General features: G+C 49.6%; 1 protein-coding gene across 1 annotated transcript in view; it reads right to left on the bottom strand.

Annotated features, from left to right (window-relative positions):
• The window catches only part of LOC135226456 (uncharacterized), a 116,213-nt gene extending 104,080 nt beyond the window's left edge, over positions 1–12,133 (bottom strand). Inside the window, exon 1 of the mRNA XM_064266049.1 lies at positions 11,948–12,133. Coding sequence (XP_064122119.1) covers positions 11,948–11,964 — 17 coding nt within the window. The 5' untranslated portion in view covers positions 11,965–12,133. The remainder of the gene's footprint in view (positions 1–11,947) is intronic.
• Positions 12,134–24,143: the final 12,010 nt, after the last annotated feature.

The following is a 24,143-nucleotide window of genomic DNA, read 5'->3' as shown; positions in this document are numbered from 1 at the left end:
GGTACGTAGGGCGTCGTGGTGGGATCATGAGGGGCGCACCCCTCACGATCACTCCTCAATACCTCGCTCCTCCCGGTGTAGCCCGAGGAGGTTGAAGGTATGGGAGAGGCAGACCTGACGCTCCCTCCTCGCTCGCTGGCAGAACCAGCGGGCTTGGAGGGCTGCAGGCGATCGCCAACCCGCGGTGGCGATCGAGCTGCAGGCCTGGTCGAGCCGTCTCGCTGTGGAGAACGGCTGGACTGAGCACAGCGGCCCCGGTCTCGCGTGTCAGAAGAGCTGGTGCTGGTGGCCGTACCCGATCGCTCTCTGTGAGAGCGACGGTCAGGCGACCGGCGAGCTCCACTGTCACGGTGAGACCGGTGCATATCCTCACGGCACGTCACGTCGCTGGTACCAGCCGTGGCTGGCGCCGGCGAACGGGGGGACCTCTTCCCAGCCCCAGGAACAGACACAGGAACGGCGGCGGTAGTCGGCAACATCACGTCAGTAAACAGCGGCTGGGCAGGTACGGCAGGCTGTACAGGCAGACCAGGTGGACAGACCAGCGGCACAGACATCCTAGGTACTGGTGGGAGGTCCAGGGGCGAGCTCTTCGGGCACACGAAGTCCGGTCGAGGCAGCACGGCAAACCCAGGTGGCGGCATCACACTCCCCCGTGGTACGGCAATCGGCCCCTGCACCGATGGAGTTGGTGTGACAGACAGACACCGCGTGCGGGGTATACACCAGATGAGGAGGTGAAGCATAGCCAGGGGTTGACAGGGTCATGGTAGTGGTTGTCACCGTAGCGTGCGTGACCGCAACAGAGCCAGCAAGATGGTAGAGCAGCCCCTGGACACTCGGCACGCCCTGCAGACCCAACGATGCCCACACCTGTCCGAGGTCGTCCTTCGCAGCAACAGCACCTGAGGAAGCAAAGGTCGGGTGATTAGTTAGGATTCCTCTACCCGTCCGTGCGATGTTAGATAACGAATCGGATAGAGGACCCAGAGTACAACTCAACGTCGGGGTATCTCGCGCCCTCCTCCACACTCGACAGATCGGGTGAGGAGAAGGACCTAGAAACCCCCCCCGCAGGGGAAGGCGCCAAACGTGGGAGCTGAGCAGGCGGCAGGAAAGAAGACGAAGTGTCCGTAACCAAAGGAGTCGCGGGAGAGCTCTCCGACGACTCCTTTGTAGGCCTTCGCTTCTTCCTACCTTTGTACAAGCCCCACTGCGCCTCCGACCAAGACATACACACTTCACAGGGCTCGGTGCGGGTACATTCGCGGCCCCGACACCGAGCGCACAAAATATGGGGATCAATTTCTGGGAAGGAGCGGAACTTACCGCATTTACGCCCTTCGGTACCCGGACACAATCTCCGGAGGGTAGCGGGGCGTGGAGACTCCATAATTGATCAGAATCAAATAAATGATGATGAAATAAGAATGATTGTACTTACAATGATTCACACTAACACGAAACACAACCATACAACCAAGGAAAGCAAACGACAAGAAGCGGGCAGAGAGCGTAGAACACACACGTCCACTCGCTGTGAGGCCGAAAGCAAAAGTGGTTTGTTTACCTCCCAGTCGCGCGCGCGCCTGTCGGACAAGCAGTTAACTACCGAACCCCTTGTTCGAAAGCTTACGACCTATCCAGCTGCCGCTAGTACCTTCCTATTGTAAAAGGACCAAAGGTTTGTATGCCGTGTCGGAACAAATGTAAAATATTGATGTTTTACTATTTATTTAAAAAATGATCGAAGTGCACTCTTCGTCGTCGTCTTCTACAAAACAGTTGTTTACTCGGTGAGGAAAAGTTTTCCGTTTGTTGTGATAAAAGTGCCCCAGCATCTGTGGGCACAAGTGGTTTGCGGATTTATCACAGGAAATGGTTAGTTTATTGACACAAGCGACTCCGTAAACATCGAGATGGCGTCAATCTTCTAAATACCTCGAGTTGTAAGTAAAAATGTTGAACACGTTTTGGTGAGATTTGCACTACGTTTGAGACCGTTTTCAGTACCCTCTGTTTAAATCTTAAAATTTGGCCTTAATTTTTAACTTTGGAGAAAATACTTACTTCGAAAGGAGAGTAGAGGTCTTTAGCTCCGTTTCTCACCAACAACAACTGATGCCCATCTCCGGTGTCAGGACGCGTTATGTACTTTTTCGGAGGGTGGCAAGCGTTGATTGTAGGTGGCCTGTTTGGCCTGCCGTGGAGTTTTACCCTAGGTAGTAGGTATCTCCTTTTGTTAATGAAACTTCAATCTTTTGAAAGGTTTGCTGGTAATTCTAAGCCCTCATTCCATGGTAAAGTAGACTATGGCAGTTGACATTTTCCTACGTTATTTTACTTACTGAACAAGAATTTAAAGTAAAATTTATTCGGACGACTGTAATTAACCTCCAGGGGCCAGTACTAAACACGGCGAAATACACTGGACGCCCCAATCCCTAGTGGATGTCGTATCCACGGTTACATTTCTTGCAGGAGGGATTGGGGCATCCAATGTACCTTTTTCGCCATGTTTAGTACTGGCCCCTGGGGGTTTATTACAGTCGTCCGAATAAATATTACTAGCTACTTTAAATTCTTGTTCAAGTAAAATAGGGCTAATGTAGGAAAACGTCAACTGCCATAGTCTACTTTACCGAGGAATGAGGTCTTATAATTACCGGTTTGCTTAAAGAATATTTGGTAAAATTACAGTTTCAACCATTATGGGAAAACTGGAATAAAAATATATTTGTTGCATCAGAAATAATGTAGTTCCAACGGATTTAACATTTATTTTGACTGCAAACCATCCGATTTAGAGATTTACTATGTAATTTGAGTTAAAAAAAAAAGTGTTTTTCCAGAAAAAGGTAAATGTCCAGGAGAAGGCCGCACCCGTTTTTCAAGTATTAACGACGAAAAACGACGAAAAACGGCAAAAAACGACCAGATTGGTGTTGCACATCGCATAGAAACATGAGGAAATGATTAAAAAAGAAACTAAGAGTTACTCCTACACACAAAATCTAAGCATAAACCTACTACTTCAATTATGGGGGATCCCAGTGGGAAGCGGGGTTTTTGGGTGGGGGAGGAGGAGAAAAGTGATTTTCGGGGCACTACCGAACCTAATACACCCACCTAACCTTACCTAGGGCCCTGTACCCCTACCTAGGCCTAGCGGGGGGGCTCCGCCCCCCCTGCGACCCCCCCTTAAGGCCACAGTGATTTTTGGGGCACTACCGAACCTAATACAACCACCTAACCTTACCTAGGGCCCTGTACCCCTACCTAGGCCTAGCGGGGGGGGCTCCGCCCCCCCTGCGACCCCCCCTTAAGGCCACTACCTAACATCCATCAAACCAAATCCAAAGTGATGGTACTGCTGTATACATCGTTAGCTATACTACCACCATTATAATATACTCTATAAATTAATGAAGCTTACCTTAAACTGTTGGTTGATGAAGATGTGCTGCTGCTTTGAGGAAAACGTGAAGCCATTGCAAGGTTCCCTGACATGCAACTTAAAGTAGGAAGTGGCCAGGTACCCGACGACCACATTGCACTGCAAACAATCGGTAGGAAATCGAAGGTCTGTCAAAATTAATGCCAGAAGGGCCAGCCACTGCCTCTGCCATAGCTACAGGAAGACAAAATGCCGTTTTTTGCCTTACTATTCGAGTATTCAGTCAAACAAGGATACCAGTGGACACTAGACAGGTAACTTTTTTACTCCGCTGAAATGCTAGTGAAACTTAGTTTTTGACTAAAGTCGTTCGTAATTGGTTATGAAACCCATGACGTCATAACGATGTCACACCTCTCAGCCAATAATGAGTAACTGGAACTGCTTTTGTTTGCGTAAGAAAGTAAGTTAGAGGGCTCATTAAAAGTAAACATTACCGTAGAGGAAACACCTCACCCGACTTAGGAAAAATTCGAGGTAAAAATGACAATTTGTCGAAAATTGCATTTTTCCTAACTATACAAACCTGAGGTCCTTTAACAATAGGAAGTAGCTAGCGGCAGCTGGAACGGTCGTAAGCTTCGAACAAGGGGAGAACGGTAGTTAACTGCTTGTCCGATCGTCGCGCGCCGCGCGGACTGGGAGGTAAACAAATCACTTTTGCTTTTGGCCCATGCAAAATACGCAGAGTGAGGGGTGGCATGAGGAGGGACTTTATGTTAAAGGACCTCAGGTTTGTATAGTTAGGAAAAATGCAATTTTCGACAAATTGTCATTTGTTCCGATACGTAATACAAACCCTCGGTCCTTTAACAATAGGAAGACTCACTTCTTGGTGGGAGGAATCTGAGTCTTTTTGATGAACAGACTGGTGTTCGTCCATCCCTGGAATGCCTCCCTGGTCGTAAGAGCGAGGGAGGGATCCAAGCCTCTGTCCGATTGATCGGGGTGTGCACCGCAGGATCAATGGTCAGACCTCTGGGCCGAGTACTAAGAGAGAGGCAAGCGTATCTCTTCGTACCAGCATTGTAAGAACTTTTTCCTTTACATGAGCAAATGTAAAGTAATGGGTTTGTCTCATGTTGGCATCCACTTCTCCCCCTTGTTGGAGAAAGTGGTGGATATTTACTCCTATCTCTAGTTAAAGAGATAGGATGGAGCTCTGTTGAATAGCTTACCTGCATCTGACTCCTTTCCAGCAAGGTAACGACCGTATCCCTCTGCCCACAGGTAGAGGTAGAAAAAGATGGTGAAGAGAAGCCAGTCACTCTCTCATTCACGCATTCATTCTCCCAGTCATACCAGGAATCGATGCTGTTCTGCCTGCTCGGGTGCTGGGTAAGCTTACACAACGTGTTGAGCAGCCACCACAGGTCCCAAGGAAAAAGTATCCAAGGACTTGTGGGCAATATCCCGAAGGTAGAAGGACGTGAAGGTGGTCTGGTTGGCCCAGACACCTGCCTTCAGGACCTGCGCCACGGAGAAGTTCTTACGGAACGCTAAGGAGGGTCCGATACCTCTGACTTCGTGGGCTCTCGGACGGAGCGTACGGATGTCGTCGCTACCATCAGCTTCGTACGCTCTCCTGATCACCTCACGCAGCCAGAAAGAAAGCGTGTTCTTGGAGACTTCTTTCTTGGTGACCCCAGTGCTAACGAAGAGGCGTCGACACTCAGCCTGAGATGTCGAGTTCTCTTCAGATAGCGCCGTAGCGCCCTCACAGGACAAAGCAGCATCTCATCCGCATCGTTATCGGTGAAGTCCAGGAGGGAGGGGATCGTGAAAGACTCGAACCTGTCGTCAGGGATCGACGGATTCTGAGTCTTAGCTACGAAGTTCGGGACGAAATCGAGCGTCACAGATCCCAGCCTCTGGTATGTTTAACATCATAAGAAAGGCCATGTAGTTCCCCTACTCTCTTCGCCGATGCCAGGGCCAGCAAGAAGAGGGTCTTGAGGGTCAGATCCCTGTCTGACGACTCTCGGAGTGGCTCGCAAGGTCTTCGATCAAACTCCTAAGTTACGAGAGTCACATCCCACGCAGGGGCCTGAGTTCCCTGGGTGGGCAAGACCTTTCGAAGCTCCTCATTAGCAAGGATATCTCGAACGAATTCGAGATGTCCAGTCCCCTCAGTTTTAGGACGAGAGCCAGGGCGGCTCTATATCCCTTAACTGTGGGTACTGAGAGGAGCTTCTCTCGGCGAAGAAACACGAGGAAATCCGCTACCTGCTGAAGAGTGGCTCTGAGAGGAGACAGACCCTGTCTACGACACCAACCACAGAAGACGGCCCACTTCCCCTGGTACACAGCTGCAGAGGACTGTCTGACGTGTCCAGCCATCTCTGTTGCTGCGCTACGAGAAAAGCCTCTCGTTCGCAAGAGATGGTGGATAACAGCCAGCCGTGAAGTTGAAGGGACTGGACTGCGTGGTGGTACCGTTCTACGTGTGGCTGGGCTAGGAGGTTGTGCCAGGTGGGTAGTTCTCTCGGTGCGTCCGCAAGAAGAGCCAGCAGGTCCGGATACCAAACGGCTTGAGGTCGTTTGGGAGCCACCAGGATCATTCTGAGATTGGGATGACCAGCGCTCGACTGATCACTTTCCGAATCAGACAGAAGGGAGGAAAGGCGTAAGCGAAGAGGTTGTCCCAGGGGTGTTGGAGAGCGTCCTCTGCAGCTGCCCATGGGTCCGGCACAGCTGAAAAGAAAACCTGAAGTTTTCTGTTGTGCCGGGTGGGAAACAGGTCTACGACCGGTCGCCCCCACAGGTTGAAGAGCCTTTCCGCCACATCTTGGTGTAGAGACCATTCGGTCCTTATCACCTGATCCCGACGGCTGAGCTTGTCTGCTACTACATTCCTCTTGCCTGGAATGTAGCGTGCTGACAGCTCTATCGAGTGAGCCGTGGCCCACTCGTGCACCTGCACTGTCAACTGATGGAGCGGAAGAGACACTAGCCCCCCCTGCTTGTTGACATATGCCACTACTGTGGTGTTGTCGCACAACACCACTGAGTGTCCCACCAAGCGGTCCCGAAACTCTTGGAGAGCGTTGAACGCCGCCTTGAGTTCCAGGACATTGATGTGAAGGTGCTTTTCGTGATGGTCCCACACACCTGCAGTCAGCAACTCCTCCAGGTGTGCGCCCCATCCCTCGGTCGATGCGTCTGAGAACAGAAGCATCTCCGGGGGGGGAGTGCGTATAGGCACTCCTCTTAAGAGGTTCTTGTCGTCGAGCCACCAGGCTAGGTCCTGCCTCACCTTGTCCGTGATAGCCACGGGAAAGTAAGGAGGATCCCTGGCCTGGGACCAACTCTCCCTTAGCCTCCACTGGAGAGACCGTAGGTGAAGACGCCCGTGATGGGGATAACTTCTCGAGTGACGACAGATGGCCGATCACGACTTGCCATTGCTGTGCTGCCTGTTCCTGCCGCGACAGGAACCGGCCGGCTGCCGACCCTGGAATTTGCTGATACGCAAGTCTGCGGGAAAGACTTGCCCTGCTACCGTATCTATCAGCATACCCAGGTACTTCATCTTCTGCTTGGGTTCGAGATCGGACTTCTCGTAGTTTATCACGATCCCCAGATCGCGACAAAACTTGAGGAGTCGATCTCTGTCCTGTAGCAACTGCGAGCGGGAGCTCGCCAGGACCAGCCAATCGTCGAGATACCTCAGAAGACGTATCCCGTTCGAATGGGCCCAAGCCGACACCAGAGTGAACACTCGCGTGAACACCTGTGGGGCGGTTGAGAGACCGAAACAAAGTGCCCTGAATTGGTACACCGTCCCGTCGAAGATGAAGCGGAGGTACTTTCTGGAGGACTGATGGATGGGTATTTGAAAATACGCGTCCTTCAGGTCCACTGAAAGCATGAAATCGTTCCCCCTGATCGAGTCGAGCACTGAGCGTGCCGACTCCATCGTGAACCGCGTCGTGCGAACGAAGCGGTTCAGGGGAGAGAGGTCTATCACCGGGCGCCAGCCCCCCGATGCCTTCTCCACTAGGAAGAGGCGGCTGTAAAAGCCCGGTGACTGGTCCTCCACGATTTCTACAGCTCGTTTCGCCAGCATGGTCTTGATCTCCTGTCGAAGAGCGTTGTCCTTTGCTGATCCCCGGACATAGGTCTGTAGATGGACCGGTTTGGAGATGAGGGGGGGCCGAGACTCGAAGGGTAGTAGATATCCCTCCCGAAGGACTCTACTATCCAGTTCTCGGCGCCGTAGCGCTGCCAAGTCGCCCAATGGCTCGCCAGGCACCCCCCCCACTTCCGGCAGCAGGTGAGGGGGAACGCCGTCCCTAGCGTTTCCCTCCTCGTTTCGACTTCTTTCCAGCACCTCCTCGGGGAAAGGAGGGCTGGGAGGAGGGCTGGTTGCGGCCTCCTCTCGCAGAAGTCGAAACAACTGGAGTCTTCACACGGGGTTTGGACGGTGCAACCGTCTTCGCCGCCGTGGAAGCGCTAGCCAAGCTCTTTGGTTTGGCCGCAGTTACTCGAGATTGCCCAGAAACCTTCGAGACTGCCTGGTGGACTAAGCGGTCACTCTCGTCAGTGCGCCGCCGTTCCACCGCAGCGTCCACCATCTCTCCAGGAAAGAGAGCTGGGGAACTCCTAAGAGGTCCATTTCGTAGCCCGAGTGCCGCCTCACGCCCAGCCCCCTTGGTCACTCGGGTAAGGACTGCGTCCCTACGTCGAAGAACCAAGTTGGCCCACAGGTTAGCAGTCTGATGGGCGAGGTAAGAGATTGCTCTTCCTCCAGACTGGCACAGTCTCCTAAAAGAAGCGTCGTCTTCGAGAGCAGAACTCCGAGCCGGCCGGCCGCTACTTTGGATATTGTGAGGGACCACAAATCCAACCAGGAAACTGCCTGGAATGCTGCCATAGCGGTAGATTCCAGGGCAAGTGCCTCCTGCTGCGAGAACCATAGGTTCTCCGACAGGAGCTGCTGCAGGGACACACCTGGAGTCAGCCTCGCTAACTCCGGGTTAACCTGTTTCGGCAGTATCGGGTCTTCCGATGGCACGTAGAATCGCCTCTGCCGCTGTAGAGGAGGAGGAAGCAGCTTAGAGGACCGTCCGGATTTTAGCGAGTCCTCCCGTCCTGAGACGAGATTCTCCACCTGATCCAGGACTGAGTCCGCAAGCTCTGATCGTGGCAACCCCATCGTCATTTTGGGCTCCCTCTTGGGACCCCAAAATGACTCGAGCCGGGACGTGGCTCTGCTGGTGGTAGCGGCGATCCTTCCGCGAGGTCATTATGCAGACGCATCAGCTTAATGACCTCTGCGAAGTTCCTCTGTATCTCGGGCGTCACAGCGTCTTGTGGAGTAGGAGCCGTCCAGTCCCTCCAGCAAGAGCATATCCCTCGATACTCCTCCTTCAGAAGGAGGAACAGCGACAGACCCCTGACGGTTCGCCTCCAACTACTTGCGCGTACGTCCTGGTCGGTCCTAAGACCGTGCCTGAGCCGTACGGCGTCATAGCCGGGTCACGAGCGGCGCACCTCTCGTGATCGCTCCTTGGTACCTCGCTCCTCCCGGTATAGCCCGAGGAGGTTGAAGGTACGGGAGAGGCAGACCTGACGCTCCCCCCTCGCTCGCTGGCAGGACCAGCGTGCGTGGAGGGCTGCTGCTGATCGTCAACCCGCGGTGACGGTCGAGCAGTAGGCCTAGCGTCGCCGCTCGCCTGGGGCGATTGGCTCGGCTGAGAACGTCGAGACCGATCTCTAGCGTCATGGCGAGCTGCCGCTGGTCACCGTCTCCGCCCGGTCCCATCGGGAGCGGCGGACGGGTGACCTGCTAGGCTCCCTTTCGCGTCGAGACCGGCCAGCGTCCTCTCGGCGCGTCAAACCGCTGGTACCAGCCGTGGCTGGTACCGGCGGCCGTGGGGACTCCTTCCTCGCCTCAACCCGTGGCCGGTCAGCGACCGTCACGTCAGCCCGAGCAGCCAGTTGGTCGCTGCGAGAGCGTCCACTGGCCTGGCGAGAGTCGTGTGCACGACTCTCGCCAGTCTTCTGCTCCGCGCCGCTGTCTTGACGGCGAGCGAGCTCGGACGTCAAAACTTTGGCTGGACGGTCCTCTTTGGAAGAGCGTCCACTCGGTGCTTCTCGCGAACGAGAAGCGGCCGAGACGGAACCTGGTTTAGCGGCAGAACCGCTAGCACCAGGTGAGGACGCACCAGCGAGGCTGATGCACCTCTGGTCCCCGTCGACTTCTTCTTTGCAGAAGAAGCGACGGGCCCTGTACCCGAAGGAACAGGAGGACCAGCAGAAGAGCTCCCCAACTCGCCTGAGCGAGCCGGGCCCTTAGAAGATCCCGAAGGAGTCTTCTTAGGGGGGGAGGAGGCAGCCTTCTTCTTCTTCGGCTGTTTAGCCTTAGAAGTCGAAGGGGAAGGAGAGGCAGCAGACGACGAAGAAGACGATGAAGACGACGACGACACCTTCTTCCTCTTCCTCTTCTTCTTCGCCAGGCTCCGCAGGACAAACGTCAGGTCTTCCATCCAGGAGGGAGCCGGGGCAGTTGCCGAAGCAACAGGGCCCGACTGCACCTGTCCGGAAAGACCTGAGACTGTTACAGCAACACCAGCAGCAGGAACAACAGGAACAGGTCCGGGAACAGCAGGAACGGCAGGAACATCTGAAATGGAATGTGCAGGCCTATCTGAAAAGGAAAGAGTAGCTGGAACGGCAACAGGTACGGCAGGCACGGCAGGTACCACGGGAGAGCCAGGCGTCCTGTCGACAGTCACCGTCATCCGTGGCACTGGCGGCAGGTCCAGGGGGGTACTCTTAGGGCAGCGGAAGTCCGGGGTCGGCAAAGGAAAAAATCCAGGTGGTGGTGGCATCGTCCTCTTTGGAACGGCGGCAATGGGTTTTTGTACTGCCACCGTGGGTGTCACCGACATTATATGGGGCGTATATACCAGATGTGGTGGCATCTCATACGCTGGTGTCGTTAATGTGGTAGTAGTGGTGGTCACCGCACCATGAGTGACCACCGCCGACCCCGCCAACCGCTGAAGCAACCCCTGGATGCTGGGCACTCCCTGCAGTCCCAGCGACTCCCACACCTGTCCCAAGTCGTCCTTGCGCTGATGACACACTGCGGTAGCAAAAGTCGGGTTAATTGGAGGGGCTTCCCCGCGCCTGGGGGGCGAAACACCCCCCCCAGAGCGGACGGAAGATCCCGAGTACAGCTGTACGTCCGGGTAGCGGGCGCCCTCCTCCACACTCGACGGATCGAGAGAGGAAAAGGACTCCGCTACCCCCCCCGCAGGGGAAGGCGCGAAACGTGGGGGCTGGCCGGGAGGCAGGAAAGAGGACGAAGTGTCCGTCACCAAAGGAGGGTCACTGGACTTTCCGATGACTTCTTGGCCGGCCTAAGTCTCTTCCTGCCCTCGTACAGCACCCACTGCGCCTCGGACCAATTCATACAAACCACACATGGTTCGTTGCGGGAGCACTCTCGCCCCCGACAACGAGTACAACCTTCGTGGGGGTCCACCTCAACGAATGACCTGAACCCTCCACATTTACGCCCCTCCAGCCCGGGACACACACTACGGGCGACTGGAGGGCGCGGTGATATTTCCATTTCTTCCAATTCACTCATTGCAAGAATAATAGAATTGAGAAAAGTACTTACAATCACTCCTGATATACAGAAAGAGAAACAAATACTCAAAGTTGAAGCAAACGACAAAGCGGGCAGAGCGATGGCGAACACGTCCTTCCCACACACGGCCGAAAGCAAAAGTGATTTGTTTACCTCCCAGTCGGACAAGCAGTTAACTACCGTTCTCCCCTTGTTCGAAGCTTACGACCGTTCCAGCTGCCGCTAGCTACTTCCTATTGTTAAAGGACCGAGGGTTTGTATTACGTATCGGAACAAACTTAATTTTTTTTTTCTCTGTAAGTATGCATTAGCGACAATAATGTATTGAGAAGAAGTGTTTTGTTATCACGTGCTTTACTCGGGAAAAATATCAATATAATAGATTTCCCATAATGGTTGAAATATTTAATTTTGCTGTGCTTCCCCAACCTAGCCTAAATATCGAGCCAAATAAGTGGCCTGTCGTGATACAGCAAAATATTCGCTTAACCTAAATTATAAGATAAAGCCGGGTCCTGACCTAACCTAAATAAGTTCGTCGTGCCCCAACATGGCGGGAATCAGGCCGCGCGAGTAGATAGCTAGGCCTAAAGTGAAGTTGTGCAGAGTTGGTACACACGAGATCCACAGCTAACGGAGCAAAGTTGGCCACACGTTCCGTAACTTAAATACCCTAGCCTACCTATGGTATAGGTTAGTTGAAGTTTGCGTTTGTAGGTTCATGACCTCGGCCTACCTCCTACCTAGAAAGTAGTAGGCAACAGGTACTAGTCTGGCAAAATCATTTGGAACAGAACGGACTCGAGGCTAAACGCCAAGCAATTGAAAGAACAGGCATTTAAATATACCTATAAAACAACAAACTGGACACAAAATGCACTTACGATGAACTCAATATCATCCGGTGTAAATGTACTTGGTTAATCTTAATACTTCCCGCAAACGAACGACAGGGAACGAAGATATCAACTCAACAAACTCGCTCAACTTTCTCTGAGAGCCTTCGACCGTTCGACGAGTGTCTTGAAGATCCATAGTTCCTTGATCTTCTTCTTTTACAATAATGATGTAGTGTTGTCTGCTGCCTCTTGCTCACTGTAAGTAATTTTCTAATTGTTTTAGGGAATATATACGGGAACTCAAAATCATATGAAACATGAAGAAGAAGTATATTAGATCCAATTGTATTTTTTATAATACGTAAGAATTGATTGTGAGATATGCTACATGGACATAGGGTACTATGCTAGGTATTTGCAGACGTTTGTACATAAAGAATATTAATGATGCATATGGGAAAATAAATGATGTTCTTACTAGTGTAACGGAATGGATGACATTTAAACGGGGAAAATTAAATTCAAAAATGAATTATCGCTGGCAGGGAAGAAAAACGATTTTAAAACCTTGGTAGTTAGTTCCGACCTCTGCCAAAGTACGTGTGGTAGGTTGTACCTCCTAATATGGTAGACTGTAATTCGTCTCGCAGTGTTCAAATATAAAATGTAGTAAGAGTTCTTAGAAACAGTGCCTTTGTTTGGAAATATCTCGATGAGTGTTCTACAAAAAAACAAACAAAAAATTGCTTAATTGTGTCATAAATAGAGTGGACTATTGCCACACTATCCATTATAACCCATGGTGTAATTTGTTTAGCTGCAAAAATATATAATAAATAAAGGGGGAAGATTAATAAAGTGATTCATAGAGTGACAAGATTACGGCTGTACCGTTTGAGTTACACTATGTATAGTCAGAGAGCCACCCTCTAAACTTATGGAGGGCCCTGAAAGATAAACTTTTGTATCTTATATTTTTGTAATTACAACATTCCGGGAGCGTGGAGATGTAAGATACTATTAAACATTTCATTGCGAACTCTATGGAATAAAACAGAGTCCAGAAGTCACTCTTCGCGTCAAACGTGTTCAAGAGAGAGACGCCATGTCTGAAAAAAAGTGTTATATCCTTATAGTGTTATTTTTGTAGTTTAAATGTAAAAAATTTCCTTCTGTTACGCCAGCTGCATAAGGATAATTCTATAAAAACTAATGTATACTCTAATGTTATAAAAAAAATACATAAATAAACAATATTTACTGAAAAAAATATACATGTTTTTTACTAGTACTGTCTGAAACAGCCTCCAGGTACATTGTATTACCGCTTTATCACAGGATATACAATTGCTGGTGCTCTTTGGAATGATAACTACAGTAGTTAATATCTATGGCAACATAGGCTAATTGTAATACCTCAAACTCAGAATTTTACTTTTCATACAAAATAACGTAAAATGGCTTTCCCTAAGATTCTGTTACGATTAGTTTAATGGAAGACATAAAAACAAATTATGAAATATATAGAAGGCACTCAATCAATGGAATTTCATACGGTATGACTACTGGTACTGACACAGCGCTTAACTTTATCGCCAGTTTTCTTGCAAAAATACATACAAAAACATAAGATTTACTAGGAATAAAATACACCTATTTCTGATTAGTGTGCCTGAAATATCTCAGGATATATCATATTGTTGATACTCCTCGGAATGATAACTACAATAAAAGTTAATATCTATGGCAACATAGGCTCTTGGATTTATCATCGCAGTTGAAACTGTGTGCTTCACCTTTTCAATCAAATCAGCATCCTCCTTGACTTGTTTATTTGAACTTCTATGACGGCCCTCAGATGTTTCTCTATGTAGACAATGCTTTTCATTGCCTCCGAAAATTTGGTTAATAGTGTCAAAGCCTTGATGTACGTATTTGTCACGAATTGCTCGGTTTTGTGAGATGTCTTTAAATAAAAGAGGATTTTCCCCCTCTATTATAAGTAAAACAAAATCCAATGTAAAGAACTTCAGGTTTGTATGTTAGGAAAATCATAAATTACTTTTAAAATTTGCTATGTTTAGTAACTGCAACACCAGTGAAAAACAAGATTAGTGATTTTTACAAAATAAACCTGTGTAAGATGTGGGCCTTGGAGCATCTGTTATGATGGAGTTGGGCTGAGAATCAAGAACGTAACTTGTGGCCAGTAAGTAAGCAACGATAAAAAATGTGAGTGAGATTTAACATTGTAGATCTACTGGGTACCTGCAATTTAATATTTGAAGGTGGGATGGGGGAGGTTGTTGCACAAAAACTTGTTTAAGAATATTGTTTTTAATAAAATATAATGGTGAAAGCTTGAAATGAATTGCCTGTGAGGTTAGAAGGGTTGAAATGATTAGTGGAGAAAACAATAAAGATAAATGATTCTAGAAATCTGTTTAAGCTACAGAAAAAGGAAATGTTGAATAAAGCACAGAAGTTAGCCAACCTAACCTATTCCGTGATAGAAAAAAGCTGCAACAAAGTTCTAATAGGTAAAACATTCTGGAAAAATATAGCTCTACCATCAGTCTTATATGGAACCAATGTGGTTAGTCTAACAGACAGAAATAGAAAAATTACAAAGAATAGAGAATGGGGTATATAGGAAAATATTAGGAGCATGTAGAAGTACAGTAGTAGCCACATTAAGGGGGGGAGATTGGAGCATCTTCCATGAAAAGTAGAATTATGAGTGGGAAGATAAGCTATGTAAATAATACTTTAAATGGACGGAAAGAGATACTAAAGAAAATAACTACAGATATGCAAGAAAGGGAAAGAAAATGGTGGAAAACAGTGGAAAAGTACATGCATGAAGTTAAAATAAATTTAAGAAAATTGGAAGGAATCCAGAACTGAAATAAAGGACAAAGCCAGAATATGGGACACAGAGAGGTGGAAAGAAGATTTGGAAAATAAAGTGACTGTGAATATATATAAAATGTGGAAAAGAGAAATAAAAGATGAAGAAATTTATGATAATTCTACTGGTTCAATACTTCTCTTCAAAGCCAGAACCAACTCTCTTAATTCAAATATAGCAAAAAGGCACCAGAATGAGAACACCTGTTGTCCTTTTTGCCATAATACAGTAGAAGACATATTTCATTTTTTCTTATATTGTTGTACTTATAGAGAAGAACGTGTTAAAGCAATAGGGCTACAGCAACCCTGTGAAGAGAAGGAAAGTGACATAGTTGGAAAATTTCTATTTACAGGTAACAACGAAATAAGAAAAAAAAAACCATATACTTCATGTGGAAAAAAAGAGAGAAAAAAAGGAAAGAACTCAACAAATAAAAAAAAATAGATAAGAGGCGCCGTTGCAAAGGCATTGCCTCGACCTATAACTACTACTACTACAGCTTAGGTGCAAAAATTATGTTTGACCATCTACAAAAAGGGGAAAATAATAAAGCATGAAGAAGCTGTGTATTACAGCTGTCCTTAATAGGTAAATAACAGATATAACAGATAAAACTGATGGAAAAATAAGCCTCAATATTCAGCAAGTAGGAGAATGCACACAAAATATGCTGTAGACAATAAAAGGTGCAGTTTATGTAAATTGATTGAAGGTGCGGTTGACAAGGCTGTTGTGTAGGTGGCTGAGGAATTATATATCTGTTTTGGTAAGTGTTGCCTCCGTTATAACTAACAGTAAAATTGTTTTTCAATGTGCTAGTTTAACTATGGTGATATCACAAGTTTATTATACACGTTTGTAAAGTAAGGAGGGTGGATGTTACAGAACCTACTGAAACCCAATTGAATGTGCACAGTCGTTAGAAATGGGGAAGATAAAGAGAACATGTGTCTGGGACAGCTGAGAAATGCTATGTAAGGGTTGGTGTTTGTTGTTTCAGGAAGAATGTAAAAGTCTGAAGACTGTTAGTAATATGAGTGCGCCAGGAGAATAATCCATAGTTGTATTAAATGTAGATGCTCCAGGATGAGAAAATAATGAAAGTGAGTTTCTGGAAGAGTGGCTCTATTCTTGGCTGAGTTTGCTACCTCAAAATTTAAGTATAATGGAGAAAAGGCTGCATAGCTGGTAGGCATGAAGTTCCAGGAGTAACTCAGATAATGAAGTTGTGCCAAAATGCTTTTGTTTAAGGAATTGATTGCTGGAAATACATGGTTTCCAAATACGTAAGTGTATTGCCAAGCATTCTTGGAAAAAATTAGTAAATGGTGGGGAAAAATTATATTGGGTTAGTGTAGAGTAGATGAAACATTAAAATAAAGCATGTGGCTTGAGAAATGTTTAGTCATTAGATTGGAATGAAAATAGAAGTTCTAATATGAGAACATGGAACAAAAACATGTTTATAATTGCACTTAAGACAAGTTAGTTTCATAAGAAGGCAGTGAGATTAGCGTATAAGAAACAGTAGTATAAACCTGAGCAGGAGTTGAAGATATTGAAGTGGGAATATGCAGAATTCAAACATGGAATTACAGAATCAATAGGAGTTTGTGGGGAATAGGAAGATGAGAAAGAATGAAATCAATAAGTGGTGCGATGGAGAGATGAGAGGTTGAGCCAAAGGAAAAAAATAAAGTACCTGAGATGCAGTTGCAGTACAGGAAACCTTATGTAGTCCTGATCTGCAAGATAATGATAAGGTAGTCTGGAGGAAATAGAAGGCAACTACCATATTTTATGATGAAAATACAGAAATATCAATAAACATGTGGACCCTAAAGGAAACTATGCAAGTGGAAGGATGCTGCCTGAAGGCAAATTCAGTCCTAATTTGAAAGATCTGAATGATGTAAAATTGGATTATAAAAGAAAGAGGCCAAGCCTTACTGGGATTCTTGTTTTTAGCGAGAAAAATCACAATTTTTGGAAGTAAATTATATTTTTCCTAACTATACAAACCTGAGGTCCTTTACATAAAGAATTACTATTCAGCGCCAGCTGGACCGGTCGTAAGATTTACTAACAAGGTAGTTCGGCAGTAACTGCTTGTCCGATGGTCAGGAGTCCCGCCCGACTGGAGGTAAACATATTATATACTTTGCTTTAGGCCCAGGAACATAGTGAGGGGTGGCATGAGGTGGGACTATGTCTAAAGGACCTCAGGTTTGTATAGTTAGGAAAAATACATTTTACTTCCCAAAATTGTTATTTGTTCCGACACGTAATACAAACCCTCGTCCTTTACATAAAGGAAGAGTCACTTATTGATGGGTGGAATGTGTCTTGTGAACAGACTGGTGTTCGCCCAACCTGGGTTCCCTACCTGGTCGTGTGAGCAAAGGGGGGGAACCTAGCCTCTGTCCAACTGATCGGAGTGTGCACTGCAAGATCAGTGGTCAGATCTCTGGACCAATTCATAAGAGGGAGGCAAACATACCTCTTATGAATAGTAAGCAAGAACTAGGTCCTATGTAAGAGCCCCTATGTGAGAGCCAAGTATAAAGTATTGGGTTTGTCTCTTACTGATGTCCACTTAGCCCCTTGCTAGGGAAGGGACAGATAAACACTTCTATCCCTAATGAAACGGATAGAATGAAGCTCGGTTACGTAGCTTACCTGCATCGCCGTCCTGTCCAGCGTGGTGACGACCGCTACCCTCTGCCCGCAGGGAGAGGGAAGAAAAAGAGGAGGAAGAGAAGACAGTCACACTCTCATTCACTCTCCATTCATGCTGTCTCACAAGGACGAGATACTACCTTGTCCAGTAAAGGAGCTGGGTAAGCTACACAACTTGCTGAGCAGCCACCACAGGTCCCAAGGAAAATGTGTCCAAGGACCTGCGGGAAATATCCCAAAAGTAGAAGGAGGTGAAGGTGGTCTGGTTGGCCCAAACCCCTGCCTTCAGTACCTGTGCCACGGACAAGTTCTTGCGGAATGCAAGGGTTGGACCAATGCCTCTGACTTCATGGGCTCTTGGACGAAAGGTACCGGTGTCGGCACTCCTGTTGGAGTCATACGATTTCCGTATTACCTCACGAAGCCAGAAAGAAAAAGTGTTCTTGGACACTTCTTTTTGGTCACCCTGGTGCTAACGAAAAGGCGTCGACACTCAGGCCTGAGGTGTCGAGTTTTCTACAGATAGTGCCATAGCACCCTCACAGGACAAAGCAGCATCTCATCCACATCATTATCGGTGAAGTCTTCCAGGGAGGGGATCATGAAGGACTCGAACCTGGCGTCAGGGACTGAAGGGTTCTGAGTCTTCGCTACGAAATCCAGTACGAAATCGAGCATAACTGATCCCCATCCCCTCGAGTGTTTAACATCGAAGGAAAGGCCGTGGTGTTCTCCTACTCTCTTCGCTGATGCCAGGGTCAGCAGAAAGACGGTCTTGAGGGTCAGATCCCTTTCTGACAGCTCTCGGAGAGGCTCGTAGGGTCTGTGAGTCAAGCACCTTAAGACGAGAGTCACATCCCACCCTGGGGGCCTGAGAGATATTTCCATGAAAATCTGCTACCTGCTGAAGGGTGGCTTTGAGCGGAGAGAGACCCTGCCTACGACACCAACCACAGAAGACGGACCACTTTCTCTGGTATACTGCTGCAGAGGACTGTCTAAGGTAACCAGCCATCTCTGTTGCTGCGCGGCGAGAAAAGCCTCTCGCTCACAAGAGATGGTGGATGACTGCCAGCCGTGAAGACACAGGGAATGAACTGCCTGGTGGTACCGTTCTACATGCGGTTGGCACAGCAGGTTGTGCCATGGGGGAATCTCGCGCAGTGCCTCTGAGAGAAGAGCCAGCAGGTCCAGATACCAAATGGCCTGAGGCCATTTGGGTGACACCAGAATCATCCGAAGATTGCTGCTGATCAGCACTCTGCTGATCACCTTGCAAATCAGGCAGAATGGGGAAAAGGCGTAAACTACGGGGTTGTCCACGGGTGTTGGAACACGTCCTCTGCAGCTGTCCATGGGCCAGGCACAACTGAGAAGAAAACCTAGGGTTTTCTGCTGTGCCGGGTGGTGAACAGATCCACTACTGGACGGCCCGATAGGTTGAAGAGCCTTTCCGCCACATCTGGGTGTAAAGACCATTCAGTCCCAATCACCTGATTTTGGCGGCTGAGCTTGTCTGCCACTACATTCCTCTTTCCTGGCATGTATCTGACTGACAGCTCTACCGAGTGAGCTAAGGCCCACTCGTGCACCTGCATCTTCAACTGGTGCAACAGGAGGGACACTAGGCCCCTGTTTGTTGATGTATGCCACTACCGTGGTGTTGTCACTCATCAACACCGCTGAGTGTCCCATCAGTCGTTCCAGGAACTCTTGGAGTGCGAGGAACTCAGCCTTGAGTCCCAGGAAGTTAATTTGAAGGTGCCTGTCATGATGGTTCCACATTCCTGCAACCATCAACTCTTCCAGGTGTGCACCCCAACCCTTGGTCGATGCATCTGAGAACAGCAGCATTTCTGGAGGGGGAGTGCGCAGGGGCACTCCTATTAAGAGGTTCCTGTCATCTAGCCACCAGGCCAGGTCCTCACTTACTTCCTCCGTGAGAGGAACCAGGAAGGATTGTGGACCCCATGCCTGTGACCAGCATTCCTTTAGTCTCCACTGGAGAGACAGCAGGTGAAGACACCCGTGAGGGACTAACTTCTCTAGTGATGACAGGTGACTGATCACAACTTGCCACTGCTGAGCTGACTGTTCTTGTCGTGACGGGAACCATCTGGCTGCCTCCCTGAACTTTCTGATCCGCGAGTCTGCGGGGAAGACTCGTGCTGCTACCGTATCGATCAGCATGCCCAGGTACTTTATCGTCTGCTTGGGTTTGAGATCTGACTTCTGGAGATTTGCCATGATCCCCAGATCGCGGCATAAGTCGAGGAGTCGATCTTTGTCCTGTAGCAACTGCAAGTGGAGCTCACCAGGACCAACCAATCATTGAGATACCATATCAGACGTATCCTGACCGAATGGGCCCATGCCGACACCAGAGTGAACACTCGCATGTACACCTGTGGGGGGTGTTGAGAGACTGAAACAATGTACACCGTCCTGTCGAGGATAAAGCGGAGGTACTTCCTGGAGGACTAATGGATGGGTATTTGAAAATACGCATCCTTCAGGTCCACCAAAAACAGGAAATCGTTCTCCCTGATGGAATCGAGCACTGAGAGTGCTGTTTCCATCGTGAACCGAGTCTGGCGAACGAATTGGTTCAAGAGAGAGAAAGATCTATCACCAGTCTCCAGCCCCCCCGTAGACTTCTTCACCAGGAAGAGTCGGCTGTAGAAACCCAGTGACTGATCTCGCACGATCTCCACAGCTCCTTTGCTCAGCAAGGTCTTGGCTTCTTGTATCAGTGCTATGTCCCTGGCAGAACCTGGGACATACGTCTGAAGGTGGACTGGGTGTGAAGTGAGGGGTGGCCTCTACTCAAAGGGCAGTAGATATCCCTCCTGAAGGACATCCACTACCTAGGTCTCAGCTCCGTAGCACTGCCAAGTTGCCCAATGGTTCGCCAGGCACCCCCCTCACTTCCGGCAGCAGGTGAGGGGGAACGCCATCCCTAGTGTTTCCCTCTCTTCCCCTTCCGCTTAGCCGCTCTCCCACGAGAGAAGGAGGCTTGGGAGGAGGGCTGATGCTCACTCCTCGAAGCGAAAGAGGAAGGCTGGGTTTTTTCCTCGCGCTGCCCTCGACAGTGCCAGCGTCTTTGGAGTGGAGGAAGCGCTAGCCAAGCTCAGAGGCTTCACTGCAGTTGCCCAAGACTACCCAGAAGTCTTCAAAACTGCCTGGTGTACTAGGCAGTCACTGTCCTCAGTTCTCCGCTTTTCCACTGCAGCGTCCACCATCTCTCTGGGGAAGAGAGAGGAGGAAGCTAATAACGGTCTGTTCGTAGACCCAGTGTTACCTCTCGACCGGCTACTCTGGTTACCTGAGCCAGGATTGAGTCCCGTCATCTCAGGACCAGGTTCCCGTCATCTCAGGACCAGGTTGGCCCACAGGTTGGCCGTCTGGTGGGCGAGGTAGGAGATGTCCCTACCTCCAGACTGGCAGAGTCTCCCAAATGCCGAGTCTTTCTTGGGAATGATAGCTCCTGAGGAGGCTGCGACTCTGAATACTGAGGGACCACAGATCCAGACAGGAGACGGCCTGGAAAAGCTGCCATGGCAGCCGCTTCAAGGGCCAATGCCTCTTGCTGTGAGAACCAGAGGTTCTTTGACAGCAGGCGATGAAGAGGCACTCCCGGAGTTAGCCTAGCTATCTCCGGATCAACATGCTTGGTCGGCAACGGGTCTACTGAAGGCATGTAGAAACGCCGCTGGCGAGGCAGAGGAGGGGGGAGCAGCTTGTCCGACCTGCTGGACCTGAGTGAATCTTCCTGTCCAGAGGCAAGAGCGTTCACCTGGTCCAGCACACCGTGGACCGTGGTATACCCACCGTCGCTCTGGGTTCCTTCTTAGGTCCCCAGAATGACTCTAACCTCACTGGAGGGAGTAACCACCGATCCTTCCCCGAGGTTGTTGTGTTGACGAATCAGCACAATGACCTCTGCTAAGGACCTCTGTATCTCGGGGGTGATCGTGTCCTGAGGCGATGGTCCGTCAGGTCCATCCAGGCCGATCGCCTCTTGAGACACTCTTCCTTCAGGAGGAAGAACCTTGCCAGACCCCTCGTGGTCTCCTCTAATCACTTGCGCGTACGATCTGCTAGGTCCAAGGACCGAGCCAGGATCGTAGGCTCTCGTGGCGGGACCATAAGGAGAGCACTCCTCACAGTCACTTCTGTTCGCCTTGCTCCTCCCGGTGTAGCCCAAGGAGGTTGAAGGGGCAGGTGAGGAAGACCTGACGCTCCTGCCTTGCCTACCAGCAGAGCCAGTGGGCTGGGAGGACTGCAGGCGATCGCTAACCCACAGTGGCGATTGAGCTGCAGGTCTGGACCAGCGTTCTCCATGTGGGGAAGCGCTGGACCGAGGATGGTATCATCGGTCTTGTGTGTCATGCAAGCCATCCGATTCCGGTAGGAGCGACAGTCGGGTGACTGGTAGTAGTGTCCACTGACACGGTGAGAGCGAGTGCCTTCCTCTTGATGCGCCACGGTACCAGTTTTCCAGCCGGGGGGACCTCTTCCCAGCCTCGACACGTGAACAGTCCGGTGGGACCGTCACATCAACCCTGGGAACCGGGGGATCGCTGCGGTGAGCATACTCAGCAGTCTGGACCTTGGCTGCACAGTCACCCGTGGGTGACTGTACACTCGGTGGCGCTCGCAAGCGAGCGGCCGAGATGGTTCCCAGTCCGGAGGTGGAACCTCTGGAGCTGGGAGCAGAGCTACAGTCCCCGTCTTCTTCTTCCCTAAGGAAGGAGAGATGGGCCCTGTTCCCAGAGGAACGGGAGGACCAGCGGAAGACCCACCTGTCCTGCCGGAGTGGGACAGGCCCTTAGAAGTCTCTGAGCGAGCTTTCTTGGGGCAGGCGAGGCCACCTTCTTCTTCCTTGGCTGGGGGGCCTTGGAAGTTGAAGGGGAAGAGACGGCAGAAGACGACAACAGAGAAGACGATGACACCTTCCTCTTCTTCCTGGACTTCTTCTTCGCCAGCTTCCTCAGGACAGCAGACAGGTCCTCCATCTAGGATGGAGCTGTGACAGTTGCGGTAGCAACACGGCCCAACTCCACCTGTCTGGAGGGACCTGAGGGAGCAGCAGCACTTCCACAGGCAGGTACAGAGGCAGCAGGTACGGCAACAGCTACCAGAGGACGGTCTAGAGGAGAGCTCTTCGGGCACTCAAAGTCAGGGGGCGGGGCGTGGACAGCAAACCCAGGTGGCGGAGGAACCATCTCCTTACGGGGCAAGTACGGTAGCGGGGCTTGTACCGCGGCCGAAGGGGTGACCGTGGCTATGTGCTGGGTATAGACCGGGTGCGGAGGTGCGGCATAACCTGGTGTTGACACTGTGGTGGTAGTCCTCATCTCCACCCCGTGAGTGACAGGGGGCACAGCCAGGTGATGAATCAGCCCCTGGATACTCGGAGTGCCTGGAAGACTCAACGATCGCCACACCTGCTGAAGCTATCCACCCGCGGAGGCAGACGCACCTGGAGAAGCAACAGTCGGGTAAATAGGGGGGGGGGGGTGTTCCTGTTTGCTCAAAGGGGGAAGGATCCCACCCTGAACAGACAGAAGACCCCGAGAGAGCCATAGACGGGAGTTGACTAGGAGGGAGAAAGGAAGACGTCATGTCTGTCACCAGAGGTGTCGAGGGAGAGCTTTCTGAAGAAACCTTGGTGACTTTACGTGGTTTCCTCCTCTTCTCGTACAACTCCTACTGCTCCTCCGACCAGGAGACACAATTATCACAAGGTACAGCCCAAGAGCATTCACACCCTCGGCACCTAGTACACAATGGATGAGGGTCCACGGCATTGCTGGAACGAAACGCCCCACACTTGCAGCCTCCAACTCCAGGGCACACTCTCCATTTGGAAGGGGGGCGAGGGGGCTTCTCCACTTTGTGGGACTGCATTGTGCCACAGCGATGCAATTCCACAATAAATGAACAAAAATAATGAAAAGAGTACTTACAATCTTACACATACTAGTATTCTTAAAGAAATAGGTAGAAGTAAGCAGCTTTAGGTTGATTTCCAACAGTAATCTCCCAACAGAGGCAGGCAGAGAGGCGAGCACACGTCTTCACCAGACGGCGGTTGAAAGCAAAGTGATATGTTTACCTCCAATCGGCCAGGACTCCCAACCTTCGGACAAGCAGTTACTGCTGAACTACCTTGTTAGTATATCTTACGACCAGTCCAACTGGCGTTGAATAGTAATTCCTTATATAAAAGGACCGAGGGTTTGTATTAAATACTCTCTGAGTATTTAATATTTTGTGTGGCCTCCATCTGCCTGTACCACAGCCTGCATTCTTGAGGAGTATGATTTCAGCAAATTGCAAAAAAGCTGAGACTCAAACTCCATTTCCCTGAGCACTTCGGTCACCTCTCTTTGCAGGTTGTTGAGGTTTGGTATACCATCATAGTTCACTGTGCACGTTTCAACATGATCCTTTAATATACTACCAATGTTTTCACACACAATAAGGTCAGGGGAGCTACCTGGAAATTCACTTGATGAGTAGAAATCGATACCACTGTTCCGAAGCAGCTCCTGTGTCTGTAGAGGCTTGAAACATGGTTCCTTATCATGCAAAAATGTGATTTTTTCAACATATAACACATTTTCAGGATTTATGAGGAAA

Source organism: Macrobrachium nipponense, chromosome 14 (assembly GCF_015104395.2).
Source record: "Macrobrachium nipponense isolate FS-2020 chromosome 14, ASM1510439v2, whole genome shotgun sequence".
Lineage (NCBI taxonomy): Eukaryota > Metazoa > Arthropoda > Malacostraca > Decapoda > Palaemonidae > Macrobrachium > Macrobrachium nipponense.
This window is presented reverse-complemented; position numbering and strand designations above follow the sequence as displayed.